The sequence below is a fragment of the Phacochoerus africanus genome, chromosome 2 (genome assembly GCF_016906955.1).
Source record: "Phacochoerus africanus isolate WHEZ1 chromosome 2, ROS_Pafr_v1, whole genome shotgun sequence".
Lineage (NCBI taxonomy): Eukaryota > Metazoa > Chordata > Mammalia > Artiodactyla > Suidae > Phacochoerus > Phacochoerus africanus.
In genome coordinates, this window is record NC_062545.1 from 211,700,285 (window position 1) to 211,723,505 (window position 23,221).

Below are 23,221 nucleotides of genomic sequence, written 5' to 3' on the forward strand. Positions count from 1 at the left end.
TTTTTCTGGTTGCTATGTTAAATATTACCTGTGGGAAGGTAAAGCTGGAAGCAAGGAGGAAGGACAAGGCTTTTGCAGGAGTCCCACAGGAGTGACCCTGGCTTAGATTAGTGTGTTAGTAGGGGTAGTGTGAAAATCTGAAGCTCATCATGGATGTTATTTATAAGGTAAGGCTCATATGATTTACATGACGGATTGGATGTGGTATGAGAGGAAAGAGAGCACTTAAGAATGACTTTAAGGATTTGGGCTGAGTGTTTGGTAACTGGAGTCATCATTTACCAAACTGGGGAAGATTACAGAACAAGAGCCAACTTCCCATTTTGGTTATGCTTAGATTAAAATGTTGGTCAGACACCAGGTAGAGATGCTGTGGGAGCAGATAGACATGGGAAACCGGCGTTCAGGGAGAAACTGGGGGTAGAGGTAATCTTTAAGGAATCTCAGCATGTAGATGACATTTAAAGCTGTGAAACAGGATAAAAGACCCAGGGGAATGCTTTTAGAAAAGAAAACATGCCAGAATTGAGCCAAGAGATGTTTTTGTGTGTGGAAGTCTGGAGTATAGAGAGAAACCAGCAGTGGAGTGTTCTAACAAGCAGGCAGTGGGGGATGAGGGATTCCAGGGGAGAGGCGTCCTGGAAGCCCAATGAAGACAGACTTTCAAGGAAGGTGTGAACACGGAGTTCCTGCTGTGGTGCCTTGGGTTAAGAATCTAACTGCAGTGGCCCTGAAACTTCCATATGCTGTGGGTGCAGCCATTATAACAAAAGAAAATGGTAAGGAGTGAGCAAGTGTGTCAGCTGCTGCTGAGATGTCAGTAAGATGAAGAACTCAAAATAATGATTTTTTTTTCTGGCATGATTTTATGGAGTTGGGGATAAAAATGTCTGATTGACGTTATTCAGAGAGCTCCCAGTACCTTTACAATTCACCCCACAGAGAATCATGTAGGATTTCTCAAGGTTCACAAATACCTAGACCTTGATGCTATGCAATTTTGCACTGACACAGTATAAATACTGCAGTTTCTTTGAAGTTAAGACTTCTAAGTTAGTTATCTTTTGAGTTCCTTTATCTGCACAACTCCAAAAACTGGCTTTAAATTGTCTAAATTCCTTACCCCCCAATTATCTTGTTATCTTCTTCTAAGTATAAGACAGATAGGTCCTAAAAATGGAGAGGTTACTGTAACTGAGAAAAATTCTATTTTTCCCCCCTCTGGGAGAACACTACTCGGTGCAGGCAGAGTGGTTTTAAGGCACTTTAACTTTTTACCCCATTTCCTCATGGTACTGACAGAGATCAAATATCAAATGTTCCAGGTCATAGATTAGTTATGGAAATTCTTTAGTGAAAATGCATTCATTCTCTTGAGACCAATGAATATGTCAGTAATTAGTGTGGTTTAACTGCATATTCCCCTCCTCTTAGTTAAAATCAACTGTCAAAACATTTTTGGCTTTTATGTGACTATGCATGTCTAAATCATACTCTATTTTTGGTATCTTTTGCAAAATAAATGAATATAAAGCACATAAACTATTGAACTCTAGAGGCAAAAAATTCTCGTGTTCTACCAATGTTCATTATAGGTCCCTTATGATAAGATGTATAAATGAAAACTATTCTACTGCTTTACTCTCATATTATACTCATGCTTTTTTTTTTTTGTCTTTTTGCCTTTTCTAGGGCCAAACCCACGGCATGGCATGTGGAAGTTCCCAGGCTAGGGGTCTAATCAGAGCTGTAGCCACCGGCCTACACCAGAGCCACAACAACGTGTGATTTGAGCCACATCTGTGACCTGCAACACAGTTCATGGCAATGCCAGATCCTTAACCCACTGAGCGAGGCCAGGGATCGAACCCACAACCTCATGGTTCCTAGTTGGATTCTTTAATCACTGCACCATGATGGGAACTCCATTATACTCATGCTTTCCCACTTACTTTTCAATGAGGGGACATTTATAGAGGGCCTGGAATGGACAGATAGCAGGGAAAGATGAATGGAAAAATAAAGATGTGAAAGAAATTAGCCAGATTGAATTTACAATCTAAAACAGTGATCTGAAGATGGAAATCATCTTACTATGCCTGGCTTCTATTCGACAAATGCTGGGTTTTGAAGAGAGTAGAGTTTACCCTTGGTGCATTTTAGAGTCTTGCTATCTGTTCACGTCCCTCTTGTTGGAAACGTTCTGCTTGCAATGTTATAGATACAAGGTTGCTGATTTCATTACCCTCAGTTTGAAATTCATGTCTTGATTCTAAGGATTGTTTATCTACTTGATAATAATGCATACTTTTGGATTTTAATTGGGTTAAAAAAAGCTGTGGTAAAAACTGCTTGGTTTAATTCCAGCTTAAAACAAAAATAGCTAACCAACTAGCCTTTACTAAGTTTAAAGTGAAAGTCAGTAGAAAGGGGGAAATAGATGGGAAAGAGCTGGTGTGTGGCTAATTCTCTGATTTACTTATATGCGCAAAACTCACTCTGAACCTGGGCGTTCAGAAAAGGGCTCAAATAGGTCAGTAGTTGAAAATGTAGGCCCTAATGATTTGGAAGAAAAATGTTTGGTCACTTTATTTTTGTTGAAGGTTGAAGTTGCCTTTCTCATCCACACTTCAGTATTTAACTTCTATGGGTACCAAGTTTTTCTGTTAGGAATAAGAGAGACTCAAGTTTAAACCCTGGCTTTGCCACTTCCTGGAGATTTGAACCAGTCACCTACCTTCTGTCTTTCATTGTCCTCAAACAGAGAAAGGAAATGATTCCACATCATGAGATTGTTGTTGATGAGGATTATATTAGCAATTTACAAAATAAGGACTAGGGTAATAAATAGACTCTATATATTTTAACTGGAAATTAAATAGTATATGACCTAGAAACCATAAATTTCTACAAGTGTGTAATAAATATAATAACAAAGGAAATTTTGAAAAAATAATTTCTTGAGTATGGACATTTTTCAGTTATAAATAGACTTTTTGATTCATATTATCAAGCATTTAGTGCAGAAACATGTATCATCACAAAGAACAGTTTGAAATCTCAATTAGATTAACTTACTAGGAATCACCAAGGTAAAAGAAATGTAGAAGATTAATAATATCACATCAAAACTAAATGTTCAGTACATAAGTGATATTTTCAGATGTCATTTCAGAAAACTAAGAGATTGTTTACCCATCCTGGGATGAAAGGATCTATTAGACTTCATAAATGAATAGTGATTCTGCTTCCCATTTATCTACCCATCCACCCATCCATCCATCCATTGTATGCATCTATGTTTTTATATATCCTATCAGAATTGCAAAATGCGTGCAAGTAAACATCAACAAAGTCTCAAAAATACAGTCAAATTTAGGAATCCTTAATCTCTATTCATTTTCATACCTAAACTCAGTTATTATTTGAAATTTGGGAGGTTCAATATACATGATTACATAACAGTCTACAGTCTGAGATTAATCTCAAATACTGATGTACACTATGAATACAAAGTTTGCCTGAACACATTGCATATAATTGGGCTTCCAAATGATTGTCATGAGAAGCATGTGACAATTATTGATTTTATGTGTATTATTGATTTTACACTAGGCAGCTGTGGCCTAGAAATAATGCCCAGCTTTTTCCCCAAGCATTTTGTTCAACCTAACATACAAAAATAATAAATCTTAGTGTCTTCTAGAGAATGAAACTTTGAACCATTTAAGAATACAATCAACAAAATCAGCTATTATCAGACTTTGGTTTATTGTAAAATTTAGCAAAGTTTTTCTTAGAATCCCTGACCCCTTGCTCTGAGAATAAAAGCAAAAATGTAATTATTGCTTATTCTTTCCCCCTACTTTATATGTGTCACTGTGAAAGAAGGGAGAAAAATCATCATAATAAATAAAAATAGAGATGTAAGAGAGAAATAAATCAAACCAGAGAAGTAATAGGAGCAACAGAAATACCATCAAGCCATTCAAAATAAGCTTCTTTTTAGAAGGTTGTCATATTTTTAAAAAAATCACACCAAAAATATAGCAGCGGAGAAGGACAAATACAGGTTAATTGCACAACAATCCCATGCAAAAAACTGGGTCATCAGCCAAAGCAGTAGTATTCAGAATCCAACTTGGGACGCTTGTGCACTGTCTGTGAGTCTGCTAGGATGGAGCTGTCAGTGAATTGGTCCAAGTCTGATGGAGTCTGATGGCCTGGAACATCATCTGCCAAAGTGTCCAAATAGCTCCCTACAGAGATGCCATCCAGCCCATCACTGCCATCATGGAGGCTATTGTAGCTGCCACGTAAGGAGGTGCTCTGACTCTCCAGTAAGCTGCACAGGCTGCCACTGAGACTGCTGCCTCGGCTGGTGATAGTGGCCTTCTCTTCAATCATCCACTTGATGGACTCAATGCTCTCATTAATAAGGAGCAACTGGCGCATGAGCCTGACATCTGTGGCTCTGAGGTTAACCTGTGGAGGAGAGGAAGAGAACAGGGACATGCCAGTTATTCTCCATTCTTGAAAGACCCCCAAAGTCATTGGAATTCTGTCTTCTGCAGTCCGTAATTTTCAATTCATGGAATAAAATACAAATTCACTACAGCTCAGGACTTTCTGAAAACTGCTGATGAATAGTAGGAGTCAGACTCAAAGAACTCACTTCCTGCCAGAACCATCAGGCTCCAAAAGAGACAATAAAATTCCCACTGCCTCCTTGGCCTTAACTAAGCTGCCTAGAAATATCCTACTGAATGTCAGATTGTCAAGAAATTTTCTGTCTGGCCAGATGAATAGTTTATCCATGGTACTTGAGAATATATGTGTGGATACTGTGAGGTGGGGAGAAGAGAAATATGTAGAAATTAAGGAATTATTATCATCATCTTTGTAGCAGCTCCTCTTTTTTGAGTGATAATGTACCAGACATCATTATAAAAGCTTAACCCTCAACCCTGTACAATAGGTCTTATTATTTTTATCCCCATTTTGCAGATAAAGAAATTGAAATCTACACAAAAAGAGTTTAAGGAGTTCCCGTTGTGGCTCGGCAGAAACAAAGCCGACTAGTATCCATGAGAATGCGGGTTCAATCCCTGGCCTTTCTCAGGGGGTCACGGATCCCTCATTGCTGTAAGCTGTGGTGTAGGTCACAGATGTGGCTCGGATATTGTGTTGCTATGGCCCTGGCATAGGCTGCCATGCAGCTGTAGCTCCCATTCGACCCCTATCCTGGGAACTTCCATATGCCCGCAGGTGCAGCCCTAAAAAGCAAAAAACAAACAAACAAAAAAAGAGTACAGAAAAAGTCTACACTTTTTATGACTATATTGACAAATATAGTGCTAAATAATGCTTTTATTTTTAAGAAGAACTCAACTGTTTTGACAGTCCCTGAATCCAGAAAGGGATCTCCTTCACACAATGAAGTGTACTGATGTTTTCTGATTATTTGCTTCACATGTGTCAAGGGCAGCCCCAGTCAAAACTGGGATATGAGATTCTGGGAAGGTTTTAGAAACTCCCCTAAGTGCCTTTGAGGTGTGTAGTCTTTCTGATAATTTTTTTTGTCTTTTTGTCTTTCTGTCTTTCTAGGGCCGTACCCACAGCATATGGAGGTTCCCAGGCTACGGGTCCAATCGGAGCTGTAGCTGCTGGCCTATGCCACAGCCACAGCATTGCCAGATCCAAGCCACATCTGTGACCTACCCCACAGCTCACAGCAATGCCGAATCCTTAATGCATTGAGGAAGGCCAGGGATCAAACCTGCAACCTCATGGTTCCTAGTTGGATTTGTTTCTGCTGCGCCACAACGGGAACTTCATGATAAATTTTAAGTTACTTCAGAGAAACCAGTCTTCACAGCCACAAGGCAGAATATCTTTGGAGGTCCTACAGTTCAAAGGGAACAACTACTAACATCAAGAATGTGGTAGTTCTAGATAAGGTGGAGAGAGGGAAGCTGCGGCTGCAAGAACTCTCATGATAGTATTTGTTCTCCTTGGAATTTAAGAGGTAAGTCTCCCAGAAAAATTCCAGCGCCTGAACTGGGGGGCAGGGACAAATTTGGCCAGCAGAGGTCCTAGTCACATTCATTCTGTCTTGAAAGGGATTCCAGTTTTTTCACTTGGGGTCTTTGACCCAAGAATCTGAGCCTTGCTAATTTTTTCTTTAAGGCCCAGGACTTAATTCAGATTTACGGGTTTCTAGAATTATTAAAGGCACTCTGTCATGAGTGACTCAAGCTACACGGGAGAAAGAAGGCTATTGTCTTCAAAGGCATAGATTCATATTGTAAAAGTATTTCCTGTGTAGGAGTTAATCCATAACTGGCGGCAAACTTTGGATTGAGTGCATGTGATGAACAAATACTGGAGAGACGGAATTTCTACAATGACTTCAAAGATGTAAGATTACAGGTTAAAATAAGTGCATGTGTTTGTGTGTATATATAAATATAAAAATCATAAAGAATAGTTTTAAAGCCCTCAATTTTGCTAGAATATTAAATAAAGTGACTTGTGTGACTACCTTATCTGCCCCTGAGAAATACAATGAAAATGCATAGGGAGTAAACAGTAAAACTATTTCTTGTTGAGGTATTCACAACCAGAAATTATTAAGTCTTAAAGTGCTTTTCTGATTGTGGTGTCATCTCAAAGACTTTGCAATGATGTTGTGTGGGAGAAGGAAGTTTTGGCAGTCCTTTTGTTTAAGTTCAACCCCACACCCCATTAGCCATCAAGATACTGTTCAAGTTACAAGTGATACAACAAATATTTACAAATCACCAACGATTTGCTTACGTGCACTGAGGAGCCTAGAAAATCAATAGGAGCCAAAGTCTTTCTAAATTTTTCAGTTAGGCATGTGCAGCCAATAAAACTTGCTGTGCCCATAATATGCATGTCACCATTTCCCAACAGTTTCCCACATGAACCACAGCTGCCTCTGTTCACATCCCTGCCCATGAAATGTTCTGGCGCATGCCCAACTCTGGGTGTGTTCCCCATTATGCCCCTCACTTGAAATACCTAACTCTCTTCCTCTCCAAATCTGCCTCCCCCATTCTTGAAGTCCTACCTCTTCCATCTACACTGCTTGCTAATTCTAGCCTCTTCTGCTAGCCTGCTTAACCTCTACAGTCCTTTTAATTTGTATCTCACCGTACAGCTAAATTTTGCACTCTTATACAGCTACCTATTATTGTCCTATAGCTGTTTCTTCAACTAAGCTTCAATTCCTAAGGAAAGAAACCATGTTTTACATTTCTTCCTTCTCTAAAAGTTTGTCTTAAGCACTGATCGATTTTTTTTTTCAGAAATTGTCATAATTTTAGAACTATAATAGGACTGTTAACAGGATCTGTAAACTTTCAGCTCTTAAGACAAAAATAATACGTATTCCCAGCATCTATATCACTTGGGGGTTAAAACATACTTAGGATAGTTTCTCTCAGCATTTTTTGTCTGAGCTACACAGAGGCTGCATCACATTAAAAAAAATTCAGTTTTATTGAGCAATATGAATGAGACAGGAGTAGACTCTGAAGTAACAAAGGCTTCCTTTGACCATGAAATGATTTATTTAAATAAAAAAATTCTTTGCTTCTGAAAGCAAACATTCACAGGCCATTGAACCACTGTTGGGGGAAAATATGACGAAAGCACTTCAGTTAGAATGTGTCAATCTGGGTGATCATGATTATAGACTTGACCTTGTCTACTCTGTGTCTCCTGGAGGGGTTGTGAGGGAGAGTAAACACTTCCCACTGTGGGAGCCCTGGGACCTCTGGTTCACACGGCTGCCTGTCCATCACCTGGTGCTCCAGGCCACTTGACACTGCTTTCTCGTGGAACTAAGATGTGGTTGTGCTACTGCTGATGAACCTTCAAAGTATGAAGAGTCCACCATAGGACTAAATCACCATGTGGCATCTGTCTCCTGTAGATGTTTCCTTGCTGTTATGCCTGTCAGTCCTTTTGAAGTCTGGCCAGCTATTCAGAATAAAGTAGCCCTGATCCTTGGGCAGTAAACTGTGTGTTTTTCTCCCTTGATGTCTTATAAGGTCCTATAATTTTACTCTGAGGATATTGGGAGTTGGGAGGCACTCCTCATGGTCTGAGTTAAAGAGACCTCCTCCCTGGAGAGCCCCTTCCTGATCAGTCAGGGTATCCAACTCCATGCTTAGTTTGACACTATATTTCTAAGTTTTTCTGTTCCTTTCATAATATATACGACTAGTGAAAAGCAATCTGCTTATGATTTGTTTATTTATTATTTTCTGTCTACTGCATAAGCATGTAAGCATCGTAGGGTATGGGGCACTTGGTCTGTCCTGTCCTCCACACTGTGCTCAAGACCTACATGAATTCTTGACACATAGTAGGTACACAATCATTGTTTGTCTCATGGCTGCTTGATGGCTTCAGGTTAACCATCTGTCAGGAATGCCCCTCCCTTGGGTTGTCCTCTGGGTCAATGATATGTGACTTGAGGGAAAGAACAAGGTTGAGGAAAGAGCTCTTGGGAGACTGAAGCATTCCCAGCATGAAATCCCATCCCATTCATTCACAGAATCCAAACACTGAGTAACTGGGGCAAGGTTCTTCCCAGCTTAAATGTACAGATCACAAGATAGGATCTCACAAAAGGAAGTGGACTTCATGGGGTGAATCACACTCCAAACATTCTTCTGTTTGTTCCATGGTGATAGCTGGTACAAACCCAGGACAGTTGTTCTGTAAACACTTGGTGAAATGAGTTAAACAAGGGGAACAAACAAATAGGACACTACCAAAAAAAAAGTTTAAAGCCTTGCATCAATGGATCCCAAGAGATGGGAATGGCTTTGCTCTTTCCCTCTTCCCTCTTTTCCACTCTGGCTCTTATAATCATTGCATTGCATTCCATCTTCATACTTAATAAGTTTCTCATGCTTCAGGGTTGTAGCCTAGACAGGTCTCTGTACTCTAGACTGAACGAAGGCTGAAATTTCAGGTCATATTTAAACAAGCAATGAACTGAGCCTAGGGTAGAACTTGAAATGAGGGGTCTTGAAAGAACAAATGTTCTTAATAATAAACTTTTTCAGATCTGTTTTGTCCAGACTATGATTTTAACACTGTAAGAATACAAAAGGTCATGAACCGGCTCAATGAAACCCAAGGCAGAAAGTGATCACATTTTCTGTTAAATAGGGACTTGCCAAAAAGTTGACTTCTTTGGTGGTGGTGGGTAAGGAGCTTGGGACAGTGTTCTGGCCTGCCCCTGCCAGCATCTCCTTGTGTGACCTTTGAACAACCATCTGTCAAGAATGCCCCTCCCTTGGGTTGTGATCTGGGTCAGTGATATGTGATTTGGGCAAATACAACTTCCATATATATATAGAAAAATCATGGTGGTTTATTATGAGCTCCAGTGCACCACAGGCCCCAGTGGCTGTAATAAAACAGGCTGTGAACGAAGACTAATTTCTGCCCAATAATGAAGATTTACTTCAACTGAGGAATCCACCTATCACTTTTGTCTGCTTATTGTATTCAGACTTCATTTAAAATATTATTTGAGGGAATTCCCTTGTGGCCTAGTGGGTTAAGGATCTGACGGCTGAGGCATGGGTTCCATCCTTGGCCTGGGAATTTCTGTAAGCCACAAGTGTGACCAAAAAAAATAAATTTCTAAAAAATTTAAAAATATTACTTGATAAGAAGATGTTGTAGATCAGATTGTCTCAGGATTTCCCTCATTCTAACATAGTCCTTGAGTCTTTGTCATTCCTATGGCCATTTGAATACTAAATTGTTTCTGCTATGAGAGCATTATGCAAGCTCTCCAGGAGACAGAACAATCAATTTACTGCTCCATCTCCAGCAAATTATTTATCCAGTAAAAACTAAGGGCTGAAGCCAAAAGTTTGATCTCTATGTGAATTTTAATCACCTTATCAGAAATTATGTGGTAATAATAATTTAACTTTTGCCATTTGGGTTTTAGTAAAAATCATGTGTGTGTTCTACTCCAAGATAAACATACATATCATCTTTACTATGTCTATATATTTACTGAAATGCGCACATGAGTTTCTGAATGCATCTGCCAAAAAGGAACATTGGTCACTCAATCTTGTCCTCTTGCTGGCTAGCATAGCACCATGTGCTCATCTCTCTCACAAAGCTCACCCTCACCATTTTTATCCTTTTATTTATGGAAATTGACTAATTAGATAAAAGCAAGCCATCCTCCACTTAATCATTCCTACTGTAAAATCCACAGTATCATGGCCCAAGTCCCAAATGTTAACAAGCTCTTAGATAAAGTAGAAGAAAGTCTACTTTGCAAGCAAGCCTGTAATCATGTACATAGAAGAAATAAGCTAGATTAGATCTTCCTTTTAATGTGATGCTCAAACCCTAGTTCTAAGTAGAAGAAAATGATCAGTATCTTTTCAGATTTGCAATTGGTGGAAGGCTTCTTTTCTAGCCATATTTATTTCTAAATATACAAAAAATTTCAAATGTATTTTTATGTACTAAATTAAAGAGTTATCATAAAAGTGCTTAGAATATTTTTCTAGTAGTTTATCCCAGTTTATCTGCAGCTTCCCTTTGTATAACCTCCCTGTGTCCAAATTTGCTCCCTCTTCAAATTTACCACATCTTCAATTCGATGAAAACAGAAGATTTTCTACTGACCCATCCTTAAAGTTTCCATCATTTTTATTAACAGCTGTACTTATAAAGCTTTCCTCTAAACTGTTTGAGAGACTGTAAGGATATCATTGTCTTCCTGTAGTCTGGAAAGACAGTGTACAATATGCTTTTGGTTTAGGATGCTTCAAGAGAAGAGCCTGCAGCATTTAGAAGTCAGTGCTATTCTGCCAAAGCTTTCCTCTGCTTGCTTAGTTCAAAATTGACAACCAAATTTGCCTTGAATTGGACAACAGAGGATTCCATTTTTATATCAGTCAGCTTTATCTTCCTCCATTGGTGTTATTTTTTCTGTGGAACTGAACAATAACGAAAACAATCCACTCTCTTCCTAAAATCTCATAGAAGAGTAATTTCCCCAAAGACTAAATTATGCATTTAAAAACACTCTCATCAGCACTGCTGACCAATTAAGCTTGTTTTGGTAAAATAAGAAGCTGCATCTGGTTTATCTGAAAAGGACACATGTCACTCTCCTGAATCTTGAACATAAATTCCTTGAACATAAGACCTGCGCAGGGTCTGCTGGTAAGTCTTCTGATTACCAGAGTAAGTCCAAGAGCTTTTCAGCCTCATTCCACTAGATTTTAGGTCCAACTGACACCTAGAAGTCTGTGATGGCCATTCCTCTTCCATATCCTCCTACGGTGAAAATTGTTTTCATGGGAGCTTTCAATATGTATGTACAAAGTGCAATTCTGGTTAATGTAAGAGACTGTAGATCACCTGAGCTGAAATTCATTTGGGATGATGTAACAAAAATATGGGATCCCCACATGTGGAGCAGAGAAGCTTCCACACACACAACAGAGGCCAGGCAGGAAGTGTTTCCACTAATTTATAATAAATATTCCTCTGCATGTGCATTTTCTAATGTAGAACTTAAAATAGGAGTTTACATGGTTGATGAGGATATGGTAATGTGCCCTTCTGTGATATACGGTGGTGTGGCTTCCACAGGCAGGGAAGGAGAAGGTGTGGTGATGTGCTGGTAAATGTTGAATAGTTGGCTCCCTGAGAAAACTATGTGCACATGCGTGTGCACACACACACACACACACACAAACACACGTAATAGAAACAGTGCTGATACCAAAGATGTGTAGTACACACTTTACAAATAATATTAAAATATACAGCACCTTTTATGGTCAATTCCATATTCTGTAACTAATTGATTCTCAGATTGCTTTTGTTTATTTCTGCTGAATTCTTATATGCACAGCAGCTGTGGTTTCTGTTCAACCATAATTTAACAAATAGAATTGATCCCAAGACACTATTTTCTCAATAACGTTTTGTCCTTATATCTGATATGTGATCTATTGTTAAACTCCTTTTCAGTAGTACACATTATATTCATTAAACTGAAGCCTGTTTCAGCCTCTGCAAGAGGTATGTCTGAACTTGACTGGTTTGTCAATGATGGGAGCAATTCTGCTGAGTTGGATAACAGTTTTTGACTGTGTGAAAATATTTCCTGATATTTTAGTGCTATTGATAATGTAACAGCTAAGGACACGGCACACTTTTAAGTTTACTCTGTAGTATTATACATTTTCCCTGTCACTATCTTAAGAAAATTCAACAAAATAAAGTTCTGATTTATAGCATTCTCCAATTTCTGTGCTGTAAATACTCCTACCATGACGAATCTCAAGCTACCAACAGGATGTCACTAAACATAAGGTTGGTAAAAGATGCTTAGGCACGCAGCATTATGTAGTGTGAAAAGGTATAGATACAATAAATGATTTAAATAAACTCAAGAAAATAATTAATAGTAAAATATAGGAGTCCCCGCTATGGGTTAAGAGTCTAACTGCAGTGGGTTAAAGTATTTACCTGCAGCAGCTCAGTTAGCTGTAGCGGGGGCCATGTTCTATCCAAGGCCCAGTACAGTAGGTTTAAGGAACCGGCATTGATACCACTGTGGCTTAGATTCAATCCCTGGCCTGGAACATTCCATATGCCATGGGTGTGGCCATAAAAAAAAGTAAAATGTAGTAAAATAATTACAAAAGTGATGATTTGAGTATTTATTATCTTTGTTTTTATATAAATTATTAATTTGTAGGTTTACATACATACTTTGTGATTAAAAACTAGTACGTAAAACTGAAAATTTAACAAAGAGCTCCACTATATTACTGAAGGTACGGAATAGAGGCCTTGCCTAATCTACTGCATTTGGTATAAGTAGATTAGAGACTTTCATATTTCCCCTTAGGATATTTTTTAAAGAGGATTAAAGCTTAATGTAATTTTATCTTTTCCCCTAAGTAGAATTTGAGAGAGCTGTAAAATATTTATACCAAAGTTATTAGTGTTTTTTATAGAAAGATTTTAAATATTGAATATAGATTATTCTTTAAGCATCACTGAGATATAAAATGTACTTTAAAAAGGGAATAATCAAGATACCAAAAATGCACCTAAGTATTTGCACGTCTATATAATTTTTATGGGTATATTTATAAAATATGCTGTTCATTTCTCTATCTTGGTAAACAGAACCAGAACCAAGCAGAATCAAATAGTAAGAGGCCAGCACTATAAACAGATCACTTATAATTCAGAATTATTCAGCAATTAATGCACACATGAAGTTATAAGTTGACTTGTAGATTTGTGTTTGGAAGACATGAAAATGATTTCAGCTCAGTTTAAAAAAATTTCAAGTTATAGTTTTATTGTTCTGCTTGACAAGGAACAGTTTTGTCTCTAACTTGACAGAATTATTTCATATGTCTTTCTCCAAAAGATATATAAACTATTCCTCTAATTCTCTTTTGGGCCATCAAAACCATCTTGCTTCTTCTCTCGTTAAATGAGTAAATGAGTCTTCTACATGGGCTCCCTTTACGTTTGTGTGAGAGCCATGTTTCCAACTTCTTGCAAATTATACTTGCATAGAGTTGGAGGTTGACTTCAAAATGCCCTTTGTGCTAACCTGTTGGAACTAGTTCAACACAGTTGCTGGAGAAGTGGCTTCTGGAGTGAATCACAAACAGCACTAGAATGTTACCTTTTCTGACTCAGTTTTCTTCTGACTTGGTGCTTTTTATTCTGGTTTGTTTGCTTTGTTATTGTTTAGGCTTCTTGGCTAGTAAGTTATATGTTTTAATTAACTCATTGTTTAACACAGTTCAGTACTACAACTGGCTACTAAACTCTTCTGTTTTAAAAAAATGTGTATTAGCCAATTCAGCGACCCATGTACTGAACTAAGAGGCCAGCCAAGGTCACATAATCTAAAATTACTCCCCATTTGGAACGACAGTGATTGGTAATCTGGTTTCATGAAGTGTTCACTTGGGGTCTCTGTTAGGATGATGGGAATCTATTCCCTGTTGCGTGAGGGATGAGACAGAATATGCTTAGTTGGTCTATTGTTTGTCTATTGGTGTACTCAAATCCAAGTAGAAAATACTATTTCCACTGATTAGGAGAACAACTCTGAGAATGTGTGTTCTTCATTTTCTAGTGCCCTGTACCTAAGGCGGCAGAACTCAAATTTCAAGTCCTATTGGCAGCTGTGTATTTGAGAAAAACTTTTTACTGCGCATTGATAAGAAAATGAAATTATTTCCCTGCTTCTAGAGTGTACTAATAAATTATGAAATCTCTTAGGAAAAATAATTTTCCTAATAAATACTTGCAAAATTTTAACATTCCCAGAATTACAAGAAAATAAAGAAAAACGAACTCTCATATACTGAATGTACTGATGTTTTTAAGGAAAAGGAAATTCCTCACAGAATTATCTCAGAAGCATCAAAGTGAATTTTTAGACATGATTTGGTTGGTAATTTTAGGTTCTAAGTAACTAAATGTATTTTCCTTGCTTTTTTCAGTATGGAGACTCTATATATAATTCAATTTTTTAAGATTGGGATTTATTAAGTCAACTATAATAAAATTAGATTTAAAAAAGATTGTGGTTTATTTTCTAATGAAGAGACCAGTTAATACTAACTTGTTAGGAGTTCCTGTTGTGGCTTAGCAGGTTATGAACCTGACTAGTATCCATGAGGAAATGGGTTTGATTCCTGGCCTCACTCGGTGTGTTAAGGATCCGGTGTTGCCACAAGCTGCAGTGTAGGTCACAGATACAGCTTGGACTTATCTTTGCTGTGGCTGTGGCACAGGCTGGAAGCTACAGCTCCAATTCGACACCTAGCCCAGGAACTTCCATATGCTGTAGGTGTGGCCCTTGAAGAAAAAACAAAAATAAAAACTAACTTCCTAAATTTCCTGTACTGGTTTAATATTGAGATAAGCTTATCTTTCTTCTATACGTTGAGATTAAGAAAATATACAGGGAGTTCTTGTTGTGGTGTAACTAAAATGAACATGACTAGTATCCATTAAGACGCAGGATCCATCTCTGGCCTTGCTCAGTGTGTTAAGGATCCGGGGTTGCCATGAACGGTGGTGTAGGTCAGAAGCTGTAGCTCTGATTCAGCTCCTAGCCTGGGAACTTCCATATTCCATAGGTGCGACCCTAAAAAGACAAAAAACCAAAAAGAAAAAGAAAATGTACAATTATATTCAACTACACTGAGTTAAAATTCTTAATCTTTTTGATTCAGCTGTAATTATGTTCTGTACTATGTCAGCTTAAACATAATTTGTAAGACATTTATTTTAGAACTTTAAATCACGTTTATAAATAAAAATCTATGGATATCTGATAATTTCTAAGGAAAACAGAATATTGAAACCTGGGATACCAATTGTTATGTATACCTTGGCTTTCTGTTTTAAAAGTAATAGAGTGGGTATATATTTGGGTTATTTTAATGGACATGTTTTTCCATTGACAAAAGTGTTAAAGATATGGTTTTGGCTGTGGAGATCTTGTAATTGTATACATTTTGCTGGTGTCCAGAAATGCTTATATATGACAGACAGTGATTCCGCTTCAGTTTTTCTCTGAAAGATTAGTAAGTTTGATTAAAAATTATGGCTTTTATGGCTTGTTGAGACTACACTAGAAATAACTGTGGCAAAGAACTAAAATATGTTTTTACTTATAAGAGAGGATTTTTATTCTCAGTTAAAATGGTTTGTTCCAGAATGTGAAAATTGATAGTAAAAGACAGAACTTGAATTGATTAAAAAAAAACTGAGTAAACAAACACCCAAAAGTTGCCTTTAATTATCATACCTACGAAGAATAATTCTGGGGGGAAAAGGCAATAAAATGTGTAAAAATGTTGGTAAAATTTGCTCAATGTGGTGGATTTCCTTGGAGATAAATTTTTAAAGGCAGCTGTGAATATATTACTATTATTAAAGCAAAGCTAGAACAATTTTTTTTTCCGTTGGAATGAAAAATTGGTGTAAAAGAATTTAATTTGCCTTTAACAAGAGATTGTAAAAGGTTATTCTTTTGCGTAATCTGCCAGATAACAGAGATTCCTCATCTAACCTGAACAATTTTCCATTCTTTTTGCTGACTTTGGCATGTCCTAGATTTAAAAAAAAAAAAAATTACTTTAAATTGCGTTGTATTCTTATTCCAAACAGTGAGCATTCCTTATTTCCAGGACCTTATGATAGTGTTTTAAATAACTAAATCTACTCTGTTAATACTTGAGCCATTTTAATTTTGCCTTCCCAAGATAAGACCCTAAATTAAGGAAGTAAAATTTTAAGACATCCTTTATACCGACACTATTCTTTGGGGTCTCTGCAAAGGCCCCCATTTACTAGATTGGAGCTGCAGCAAATGAATAGACATGGCTGCGTTCCCATAAAAGTAATTACCAAAACAGATGAGCCGAATTTAGGCAGTGGTTTGCCAGGGTCCTAGTCTTACAGGTATTAAACAAACAAACAAACAAACAAAAAACTCAAAAACCAAAAACAAAAACACCAAGACACTTCTTTAACTAAATGTATCTTTCCTAGTGAACTTTTGGACCTCTGCTCCTCTATTTCTTCCTTTATCCACTCCTCATAGTTCACCTCATTAGGGGTGAAATCCACCCTTAGCATACATTTGCTTTCCATTTGTACGAATCATATTTTTTATTTTTATTTTGGAAAAATGTACTTTTGATAGAATCAAATAACAGCACCACAGATAAGAGTTTTGTTAGAACTGACACAAATGCAGATGGGCCCAGGTCAAGTACATAGACAATGCAGATGATGTGAAGGAATTTAGAAGTGTGACTTTGCTGTGACAAAAATTTCTGTTAAATATGCATCCCTAAGTCTTTAACTCCTTTTTACTTTTGTTTAATCACTTGAATTTCCTATTTATTTGATAAAAAGTTACCCTTATTGTAGGAGTTCCTTGATGCAGCGAGTTAAGAATCTGACAGCAGTTGCTTGGTTTGCTGTGGAGGCTGGGTTGGGATCCTGGCCCCATGTGGTGGTTTAAAGGATCTGGCATTGCCACAGCTGCAGTGTAGGTCACAGCTGTGACTTTGATTTAATTCTTGGCTGGGAACTTCCATATGCTGCAAGTACAGCCATTACAAACAAAACAAAATAAAACAAAACAAATTACCGTTATTTTGTAAAAAGAAAATTTATACCCTGAATTGAATACTTCAAAGACTAGATAATCTTTGTCTTTTCAGTGTGCACCAAGGTGAATTCAAGGAGTAGAGAATGAATTTGCTCTTTATTTTCTACTATGTGTGATTCAGCATATATATAGTCTTGCGATTATCCAGTGCTCATGTTACACTTACTTTTACCTTTTCCACAAATAGCTCAGTGATACCTCTAACATTGAACATTATCAATAACTAAATCAATAATCTTTCGATTATTTATCAATGCTTCTATCTTTAGTCTATGAGAAATTAAAGTATTCAAACTTCCCCTTGGAATGATACCATTTTGAAAAAACATTGTGTTTGATTTACATAACTGAAATCAGTCCCTTAAATAACATTGTTTCAAATGCTATATTCATTTTTCCAACTTATATTCTCCTAGAATTTTGCCCAAATTAGGTAATTTCACCTGGATATGTGAGTTTGCTCTCCTTTAAATTTTATGTAATTTGTCACTTTTATGTCTATATTGATCCATTTCTGGAAGAAAGAGCATTCAAAGAATTTAATACAGAGGTGATGACTGATTTGTTATTTATTTAAACCAATGATGCTCTGTGACTCAATTGGCCACTGATGGCGAGGAAACTTAAAACAGTAATTCTAGTCTTGGTTCCGTTAGTAACTTTACCTGTAACTTGTAACAAGTCACCTAATCTCCCCATGCCTCTGTTTCTGTTAGAGAGAATACTGAGATCATCTTTAAAATTCCTTCTAGCCCTAAAATGTCTTGATTATCCAATATAGCACATTAATAGTATATGATCAGTATACAGTTTGCAAAGTGAAGGTTCCTCCACGTGTCCAGTAGAAAACTGACAGGGTAAACTCAGAGTTTGATTCTGAGTGATGACTGCATTGGTAGAAACAGTTTACACATGAACAAGGAGATCTTTCAAGATGGAGAATTTTTCAAGACATGGGAGAAATAGATGTAATAGTAACAATCCAATACAAAGACAACTGACAAAAAAGTGATAAGCAGGGACTTCTCCAATGCAGTAGGTATATCCTACCCACTAGTTTCTGACTAGGAAACCAACACAGGTATGTTGAATGAAGAAATGGATAAGGGAGGAGAAAAACAGAGTCATGTATATGTGTGGCAATGCAGCAGAGAAAAAGTATATGGATTAATTTTCTTAAAAAAAAAAAAAAGACCTGTGTCAGTTGAATAATGAAGAACAAGATGGATTTGGATAGACAGAGATGAGTGTGGGTGGCCTAGTGAAGAAAGAAGTGATTAGAGCCTGGAGTAAGGAATACAGACAAATGCCAAGAGATGTAAAAGTTCACTTTCTGCTCATGAAGTGTCAAGCCATTCAGAGGGGCTGAGGACCAAAAATGTGGTTGGAGGTGAAAGCAGGAATATAATTTGAAGGCGAACCATGGAGAGTCTAGAGTGTTGAACAAGGATAGGAAACACTGTGACATCCATTCCATAGAACATTTTACCACACTGTCTTAAACCGAAGCTCTTTGTCAGTGTATTACCATATTGCTGTGCTGAGGGTTACTGACTAGGAGCTGCCCTCAACTCCCTAGGAACATAAGGGGGTTTCATTAACATCTCTTTAGTGTGGACAAAATGTTACTAATTCCCATAAAAAAAAAGAGTATTAAAGAGAACATAATTTGACTCTGTAGAGAAGTTAGCTAAGGACTACAGTTTAGATGGACCCAAGTCCAACTTTATCATGTGCATCTTTCTCTGGAATGGATGCTAATTTTTCTAAGACTGATTTTGCCAAACACTAAGTAACCTACTATTTCATGTTCCTGAGTCCAAAGTGATAGATCCACTCCTAGGATTGGGCTGATAATTTTTTAAAAAGTCTGGACATGTGAAGCAAGGTTCTGGTCCATCTTTTAATCAGAAGCAAAGATGAGGGTGAAGTGCTTTTCAAGCATATGACAAAGAAAGGCCCAAAGGTCTTGACTCCACTCAGGTGCTTATTACTCTGGTCTCCCATTTCCTCCTCATAAAGCCAGTGTATTGTTGTTAAAATTCTCATGACAAATACGTTCTTCCTCTTGAGTTTTTACTAGTCTTCCTATTTAGGAACACACTTAAGAGTCTCTAAAGTCCATGTTTATACTGTTTTTTTGTCTGTTTGTTCGTTTGTTTTTATGAACACAAAGGAAACTGTGTTACATGCCTTTCAAATGCATTAACATTATTCCTAATTGCTAAACACACTTTATATTTTAAATAAGTGCATTTGAAAATGTTGTTAAAGCAAGATTTCCTATTTAAATTGTATCCTTATAGTAATTTAATGAAGTTAATATAGTAAAAGATTCTTAAAATGATTTGAAAATCTCATGTTTCCCTTTAAAAAAAAAATGGCCTAGTGTTCTCGTCTATGGGACAAAGATACAGATTCTAAGATATACAGTGACTCCTGATTAATTTCACTGTGAGCAAGTTTCTTGACAGGTTTAGCCATCTTTAATACACTTAATCATTTTCAAAATAATACTCTAATGCAACTTCAGAGAAATGCAGCTAGACTCAGTTTGGTGTAGCTTGTGAAGTGGTTAGATGTTCTTGGATAAAAGGTGCTACGTGAAATTGCAATATGATCATCATAATTAGGAGATCACATTCTTAGCTTATGCAACTCACTGGGAAAATATCTTCATACCCAGGGATACCAATTTAAGCCTTATCATTATGTAAAAGCCCTAAGTATTTTGAGTTGCTTTTATACCTTAACTTTATACCTTGTCAAAATTAAGAGGTATCAGTTTTGTTGGAGCTTGTCAAAAGAGACTACCATCCAATAGTAGACTACTATTACTTTTTAATTGTGAAAATTACAAAGATATTAGACATTCAAATGGTGTTGACAGATTTATGCTCGTAAATTGATTATGCCACTTCACGGACTTTTAAGTGCTTTTTTTTTTTTTTTTATTTTCCCACTGTACAGCAAGGGGGTCAGGTTATCCTTACATGTATACATTACAATTACATTTTTCCCCCAGCCTTTCTTCTGTTGCAACATGAGTATCTAGACAAAGTTCTCAATGCTATTCAGCAGGATCTCCTTGTACATCTATTCTAAGTTGTGTCTGATGAGCCCAAGCTCCCGATCCCTCCCACTTCCTCCCCCTCCCATCAGGCAGCCACAAGTCTCTTCTCCAAGTCCATGATCTTCTTTTCTGAGGAGATGTTCATTTGTGCTGGATATTAGATTCCAGTCATAAGTGATATCCTATGGTATTTGTCTTTGTCTTTCTGGCTCATTTCACTCAGGATGAGATTCTCTAGTTCCATCCATGTTGCTGCAAATGGCATTATGTCATTCTTTTTTATGGCTGAGTAGTATTCCATTGTGTATATATACTACCTCTTCCCAATCCAATCCTCTGTCGATGGACATTTGGGTTGTTTCCATGTCTTGGCTATTGTGACTAGTGCTGCAATGAACATGCGGGTGCACGTGTCTCTTTTAAGTAGAGTTTTGTCCAGATAGATGCCCAAGAGTGGGATTGCGGGGTCATATGGAAGTTCTATGGATAGATTTCTAAGGTATCTCCAAACTGTTCTCCATAGTGGCTGTACCAGTTTACATTCCCACCAACAGTGCAGGAGGGTTCCCTTTTCTCCACAGCCCCTCCAGCACTTGTTATTTGTGGATTTATTAATGATGGCCATTCTGACTGGTGTGAGGTGATATCTCATGGTAGTTTTGATTTGCATTTCTCTTATAATCAGCGATGTTGAGCATTTTTTCATGTGTTTGTTGGCCATTTTTAAGTGTTTTTTCTAAATAAACTAAAGAACAATAGATTTTTGTTTTTTTTATTTTTTTTTCCTTTTTGACTCAGTATGTTTGAGCATTTTTTTGCTATATCCTTATGAATTTACAAACTCAAACAGTGTAGGAAAATGGTATCTCAGGCAAATGACTGATAGCCTAGAAAGAACTTGAGTTTATATTTTGAAAGATCAGGGATAAAATGCAATTATTCCACTATTTACCTCTTGGATATTGGTCACTGAGACATATTACTTAATATATTCTCTGCACCAATATTTTAATCCATAAGATGGTACTTATTACCTACTAGAGTACTGTATTAGTATGGTTGAAAGAATACATTAAATAATGTATACACATAGCATAGAGCCTGGTCTAATGGTATTCAATAAAACTTAGTTAAGTCCTAAAGTTTATAGTACTAAATCCCCACATTAGGGAAAAACAAACAAACAAACAAAAAACCCCACAAGTCAACAGCCTAACTTTACACTTCAAAGAACTATAAAAAGAACAAACTAAACTCACAATTAGCAGAAGCAAAGAAATGTTTACAAATTTGAACAAAAACAGAATAGAGAATAGAAAAATAATTTAAAAAATAAGTCAATGAAACTAAGAGTTGATTTTTTAAAAGTTAACAAAATTGACAAACCCTAATCTAGACTAAGGAAAAAAGAGAGAAGACTTAAATAATAAAAAATCAGAAACAAAGACATTAAAACTGTTTCCACAGTTAATCATAATCATGGTAGTCTCATGATTATGAGACTACCAAGAACAATTATACACCAACAAATTGGATAACCTAATTGAAATGGATATATTCTAGAAACATAAAACCCGCCAAAACTGAATCATAAAGAAATTTTAAAAAATCTAACCTGAACTATGATGGCATTCAGAACAGGCTACCTTTAAAAAAGAGGCACCTTATTACACTGAATATTTTAAGCTGAAGGAGTTTGAGAAAACAGCAGAAGCAGGAAGGTCTTTCTGACTACCCGTCCCCACTCTTCTCCTGAAACAAGTCTTGAAAAGCTCATGTGAGAAGTGCCTTCCCTATCTTCAGAGGAAAGAAGCATCCTTATCTTCAAAGACAAGGGTACACTGAAAAGAATCTGAACAAACAGGTCTTACTAAGCTTCCTCCAATTTATTATAATGAGCTCCTACTCTTTGACCTCCAATGTTTTTCTATGGCTATCCACACTTCATCAACCCTAACATGAAAAACACTCAGTTTTGAAGTTCCCATCATGGCTTAGCAGAAAAGAATCTGACTAGGATTCACGAGGACACAGGTTCCAAACCTGGCCTCCCTCAGCGGGTTAAGGATCTGGCATTGCCATGAGCTGTGTTGTAGGCTGCAGATGTGGCTTGGATCTTCTGTTTCTGTGACTGTGGCATAGGCCAGTGGCTACATCTCCAATTTGACCCCTAGCCTGGGAACCTCCATTGCTGTGGGTGCAGCCCTAAAAAACAACAACAACAACAAAAAAAAAATACTCAGTTTTAACCATCTTCTGGTCTTGCTTTTGTATCACATAAACTTTATATTAAATAAATTTTTATACTTTTCTCCTGTTAATATGTCTTTATCAGTTTTTTTTTTTTTTTTTCAGATCCAGCTAGGGCTCCTAAGACAGTCAAGGAAAACCTTTTCCTCTCTTATACCAACAATTACTAGGAAGGTTGAATCATTAGTCAAAAACCTTTCTACAAAGAAAAGACGAGGACCAGAGAGCTTCGCTGGAGAATTCTACTAAACATTTAAAGAAAAATTAACAACAATCCTTCTCAAACTCTTGCAAAAAAATGAAAAAGAAAGAATACTTCCTAAGTCATTTTAGGAGGCAGCATTTCCATCATACCAAAATCAAAGATAATATAAACGAATAGCCTTGATTAACACTGACGCAAAAATCCTCAACAAAAGACCAGCGGATAGAGTTAAAAATAAATTAAAAGGATTATATGCTATGACCAAGTAGAATTTGTTCCTGGAACGAAAGGATGATATAACATAGGAAAATCATTAAATATAACCACATATAGGACAAAAGCCATATGATCATTTCAACTGATACAGAAGAAAGCATCTGACAAAATTTGACATCCTTTTTTCTTGATAAAAACACTCAACGAA

The 23,221-nt window shown here is 36.9% G+C and overlaps 1 protein-coding gene across 1 annotated transcript in view; it reads right to left on the bottom strand.

Moving 5' to 3' along the window:
• Positions 1-3,752: 3,752 nt before the first annotated feature.
• LURAP1L (leucine rich adaptor protein 1 like) overlaps positions 3,753-23,221 on the bottom strand; it is a 56,460-nt gene continuing 36,991 nt past the window's right edge. The window contains exon 2 of the mRNA XM_047767647.1: positions 3,753-4,485. Coding sequence (XP_047623603.1) covers positions 4,111-4,485 — 375 coding nt within the window. The 3' untranslated portion in view covers positions 3,753-4,110. The remainder of the gene's footprint in view (positions 4,486-23,221) is intronic.